The sequence below is a fragment of the Lontra canadensis genome, unplaced genomic scaffold, assembly GCF_010015895.1.
Source record: "Lontra canadensis isolate GAN:19392208 unplaced genomic scaffold, GSC_riverotter_1.0 scaffold9, whole genome shotgun sequence".
NCBI classification, from domain to species: domain Eukaryota; kingdom Metazoa; phylum Chordata; class Mammalia; order Carnivora; family Mustelidae; genus Lontra; species Lontra canadensis.
The window spans coordinates 7114584-7120458 of NW_022631003.1; the positions used below are offsets into that span (position 1 = coordinate 7114584).

The 5875-nt window shown below is 33.2% G+C and overlaps 1 protein-coding gene across 1 annotated transcript in view; it reads right to left on the reverse strand.

The window, feature by feature from the left end:
- Positions 1-623: 623 nt before the first annotated feature.
- The window catches only part of GLIPR1L2 (GLIPR1 like 2), a 36466-nt gene continuing 31214 nt past the window's right edge, over positions 624-5875 (reverse strand). Inside the window, exons 5-6 of the mRNA XM_032854748.1 lie at positions 1126-1152; positions 624-1041 (exon numbers count right to left, since the gene is read on the reverse strand). Coding sequence (XP_032710639.1) covers positions 644-1041; positions 1126-1152 — 425 coding nt within the window. The 3' untranslated portion in view covers positions 624-643. The remainder of the gene's footprint in view (positions 1042-1125; positions 1153-5875) is intronic.

The window sequence follows — 5875 nt, forward strand, 5'->3', positions numbered from 1 at the left end:
ACCACTTAAACTATTTCCCAAACACACACAATACAAATATACATAATGATATTCAATGCCTTGATAGCTCATGGTCAATATCATCACCACCATCATCAACACTATCAATAACAACTATAATAGTAATTAATCGATTTTAAATAAAATAAAAAAATAACAACTCTAAGCGTAATGATAAAAATAACAAAACCAAAAGTTATTAAATGGTTATCTTGAGTCGGAATGATCCTAAGCACATTAACATGTATATTCTTAATACTTGAGAAACTTATTAACCCATTTAAGAAATATTTAAAACACAGAGATAGACATTTAGAAAATGGGAATTCCTTCCTTTATAAGGATAACACAGTAAAATCTTAAAAGTAATTAGACTGGTCAAATCTTTTTTACTACTTCTGTCATCAGGTCTTTACCTACTCTTAGTGTCTGAGAACTTGCCTTACAATACTAACTATAAAATACATGTTTTTGTTAGTTTGTTTCTATGTTTTTCAAATTTAAATTTGTTGAGTAAATATAAGAAAAAGAAGAGAATAAAAGGTATTGCAGTAATGGTTTGTACATATTCTTTTTTATTAAAGCTCAGTGTTTTATTTTTTGCTTTTACTTATTTATTTATTTTTTGTATTACACTTTTGTCTTATGGTGGTGGTAAATCTTCATCCTCCACTGCCTCCTTCTCCTTCTTTTCCTGTTCTTCACCCTCTTCCTCCCCTTCCTCCTCTTTACCCCCTTCCTCTTCCTCTTCCTTTTCTTTATATTCTTCCTCTTCCTCCACGTCTTCCTCCACCTTTGCCCTGTCTTCTTCCTCCATCTCCTCTTCCTTTTCCTGTAACTGTTCTGGCTCTACCTCAGTTAGATCAGAGGCAAGCATCATTTCTTCTTCCAGTAATATATTTGGAAACCGAGACTGTATTATCAAAACAACTATGATACATATTGAAAAACACAACATTCTCAGAAAGAAAATAAATAAGCACAGTGGATCACACACAATTGGCCGAGGAACTTCCCATCTGGGATACCAAAATCGGTAATCTGTAAATAAAGAAGCAAAATTGAAAGCTGGGTTTCATATAAAGTAGTTAAATTGTCCAAGAAATAAAGGACGACAATACATACATACGGATTGGTCACGATCTGCATTACCTAAAAAGAAAAAGAAAGTCCATAAAGAATTATATAAAATTCCTTCTTTCTCTAGAAATAAAATAATTTTTCTAAAAATAATGACATTATTCTCCTAGTCCTCAGGTATCATGCTGCCATCTTTGATGTGCTTCCTCCAAAGTAGCCCATCACAAAATATAATACATTCTCTTCCAGTAAAAGTCAGCCGAGTCTGCTAGGGGGAACATAGAAGTATGGGAATGAAGACATGTGGATTCTATTACTAATTCTGTCCCTAAATCATTGTCACTTTGTATGAATCATTTCACTTCTGTCCTGTAAAGATTTTTCCAGCTTCAACATTCTAGGATTTTATAATATCTCTTACATGCATCTCTCTTTTTTCCCCAGATCATTCCAAATTAATCTTCTGAATATACTCATTTTCCTCATCTAATTCTTATTTTCAGGAGCTTTTGGTTGTTCTTCATTTCACTGCAAAGTAAACTATACAGCCTGGTATAGAGTTTATTGTTTCTGCTATCTAGCCCAAAGTTATCATAACACTTCCCAGGAAATAAATTTCCTTCGCTCTGCTGACTGGGGCAGAGAGGATCAAAAAATCATTCCTGGATTCCATTAGGAAGGAGAGTTGAGGATAAATGAGTTCTCACACATAGAGGCCCAATGGGAACCAGAGGCTTTGTCTTGTAATTGACACTAACCTTATAAGAAAATTTAGAAATCACTCTTCAGAAAATCCTAGGGATGAACTGACCAATTGGATCTTTGACGTTATTTTAGCCTTTTATGCTTGTCTTATTTTACTTCATATTTTATACAATGATTTCTATTTGGCACTCCTTTAAAATTTTTTTTTTACCACAAAGTCTATATTTTCTCTACTTCATTCTGTGTATGTGTAGCTATTGATCACTTAGTTTGAGCTATGATGTAATTAGCATAATTCTTATTTAGATTTTCCTTCATTTGTCATCACTATTTTCCATTATTACATTCTTCTTTTACTTTTGCACTTGATTGAATATATTAAATACATTTAAATCTATTTACATCTCTATTGTTTGATTTATCAGTTTTAAATAATTTCTTTTGGCCCCTTGCTACGAAAGATGGGGAAATTAAGCACATTTTTCTATCTCTCTCTTCTTCTGCCAAGTTTTATTAATTATATCATTTTATATTGTCAAAATTTATTATATTTACATTTGTTTTGTAATTATAGCCTTAAGAATTTAGTCTTTGTCTATTGATTAAACTATGCTTATAGATAGTTTTTCCAGTGTAGCTTTTCATTTTCCATTCATCTCTTCTTTTTGGTGAAAGCCATCTTCTAGGGGTTTATTGAGAAAGTGCTTGTGAGAACTATGTACCACAAATTTGGGTTCCCACAAGATTTGTTTATCTGCTTGTATTTGAATAATAGGTTTGGCTGAATTTATGTGCAGCATTAAGAACAATATAGGAATTATTCCACTGTCTCTTGGCATTAACTCTTATTACAGAAAAGTTTGACACCAGCCAAAATATGCAGGATCGTCAATTGCCAATGCAGCATTCTATCACACTGGTGTCAACTTGATCCTGTGTTGCAGACCTGAAATCGGGAACTAACTACCTTTCTGTGAATTACTTCCTCTGTATAGCTCCAAGTTAGAGTTTGCCAATGACAGGAACGCATGTGAAATTTGGAAGATTTAAGAGAAGAAGAAACTGTTATTATTCTCCATGGGTGGTTGTTCGCCAGATACCTGAACAGATGTGAGATTCCCAGTGGCTGCTTGGTAGAATAGGAAACTACCTGCTTTGCTGTCAAATACTGAGACCGTTTGGTGGGAGCTTTTTCAAAGATTCTTGAGAATTGCAGCAATTTTCTTGTAAGCTTTTGAGAACCACCTATTTTGGTGCTTCAAGCTAAGAGGTTTTCTGTTTCTGCTTCTTTGACCTTCTAACTATAGTTTCTCTGCCTTTTCATAGCAACTTCTGTGATCTTTGCTCCCTTAGAGTTTACACCATTCATGTGAGCTATGTTCAACACTGTATTGTCAGAATATTTAAAGTGGCTGTTTTCCTGACTCAACCCAGACTATTAAACTCCAATGAATTATTTTACATTTTGGTTTGGATGCTTAAAGGATTCTTTACTTTCCTCTAATTTGCATCACTTTTTCCTGGCACATATTATCCATTTTCTTTCTTTCTTTTTTTTAATCTTTAAAAGGTTGTTTTTATTTTATTTATTTATTTATTATTTATTTATTTTCAATGGAGGTATAATTGACATATAACATTATATTAGTTTTGGGTATACAACAAAATGATTTGGTATTTGTATTTATTGTGAAATGATCACCACAGTAAATCTAGTGAACATCTGTCATCATATATAGTAATAAAAGTTTCTTCTTGTGATAAGAATTTTTAAGTTCTACTCTCTTAGTAACTTTCAAATATGCAATACATTATTATTAACTATAGTTGCTATGCTGTACATTACATCCTCATGAGTTATTTATTTTATAATTAGAAGTTGAAGTTTCTACCTTTGAGTGTCTTTACCCATTTTGCCCACTGCCCACCTCGACCCCTGGCAACAATCAATCTATCCTCTGTATCTATAAGCTTGGTTTTTGTGTGTTGGTTTTTCGTTTTACATTAAGTAAGATCATATGGTATCTTTCTTTCTCTGACATTTCACTTAGCAAAATGCCCTCAGGGGCCATCCATTTTGTCACAAATGGCAAGATTTCATTTTTTTAATATGGCTGAATACTATTCCATTTATGTGTGTAATGATAGATACAGATATAACACATTTTCTTTACCCATTCACCCATTTAATGGATACTTAGGTTCTTCCCACATCTTGGCTATTGTAAATAAAGTTGCAATGAACACGTGGGTGCATATATGTTTTTGAGTTACTGTTTTCATTTTCTTCAAATAAACACCCAGAAGTTAAATTACTGGATCATGTGGTTCATTTTTGATTTTTTAAGGAACCTCTTACTTTTTTCCAGCTTACGTTCCATAGTAGGCATTCAATGTCTAGATTCAAGAATTTCTATTTCTGGTTTTTAAAAAATTATTTCTTTAAATACCTGTATATCTATCTATTGCTTTGTTTTCTACTCTATTATTTTTGTTCTGGTCTTCAGGGGCTCCAATTATTCGCATAAGAAATCAGATTTATTGGTGCTTTCTTATAATTTTCTTTTTAATCTTTTAAATTTCTTGCATTTCTTAGACTTGACGTCCCGATCCCTTACTGTATTTTCCAGTATTTTTGGTTCCTTGTGTTGTTTTCAATGTGGCTTTTCAGTTCTTCATAAGTATATTTGAGATATACTAAAAATATTTTTGTTTACCTGAATTTCAAATTTAATTGAGCACCCTGTATTTAATCTGGCAACCTACAGGCTGATCCTCCACTTGGACCCCATCCCACATGGCTCTGATTTTGAAACCCAGATTCAATGTTCTCCCATATTGCCAAGTCAGTAAGAACACTTTAATGAAAGGGAACACTGGGGTATCTTCTTCTCCTTGTCCCTCTTGCACTGTTCCCGCCATTCTCTTTCAGTATTTCTCATTTTTTTTCCCCCCACCCCTAGGATCCTATTCTTAGTATACTACTCTTCTTTCTCTGTGTGTTTTACCTGGATGAGTTATTCCTTTTTTATATTTTTAGACTTGTCTATAAGCTCTTGATTCTGAAATAGAGCCTTGAAATATACCCTAAGCTTATGAGTCTTACCTACTCAGATATCAAATAGGTATTTAAAGCTAATAATGATCAAAACCCATCATCTATTTTCCATAGCTTTCTCTCTTCATATAATTCATATCTCAATCCATTGCACCAAATCTGGTATTTATATTAGACTCTTTTTCTCATCACTATGTCAAATTATTCTCTAAGATTTGTTAATTTTGCCCCATAAATATTAATCAAATTTATCTCATCACCTTCATTTCTCTTACAAATACTCCAGTATGAACCTTATCTCTTCCCTGAACTATAACAAAAAATTTCAAATTGATTTGCTTTCCTTAGGTTTTGCATTAACAACTTTTTTTAATTTAAAAGAATCCCTCCTTCTGTGTGGGGTTGGCTTAATTTGTTGTTGATTCTCCAGTTCTTTAAGGTGTAAAGAGAGCTGGTGTATTCTGGATTTTTCAATTTTTTTGAGGGAGGCTTGGATGGCTATGTATTTCCCCCTTAAGACTGCCTTTGCTGTATCCCATAGGTTTGGGACCGAAGTGTCTTCATTCTCGTTGGTTTCCATGAATTGTTTAAGTTCTTCTTTGATTTATTGGTTGATCCAAACATTCTTAAGCAAGGTGGTCTTTAGCTTTCAAGTGTTTGAATTCCTTCCAAACTTTTTCCTGTGGTTGAGTTCCAGTTTCAAAGCACTGTGGTCTGAGAATATTCAGGGAATAATCTCAATGTTTTGGTATTGGTTGAGCCCTGATTTGTGAGCCAGTATGTGTCTATTCTGGAGAAAGTTCCATGTGCACTTGAAAGGAATGAGTATTCTGTTGTTTTAGGGTGGAATGTTCTGTATATATCTATGAGGTCCATCTGGTCCAATGTGTCATTCAATGCTCTTGTTTCCTCATTGATTTTCTTCTTGGATGATCTATTACTGAGAGTGGTGTGTTAAGATCCCCTTCTATTAATGTATTCATATCAATATGACTCTTTATCTTGATTAACAGTTGTCTTATGTAGTTGGCT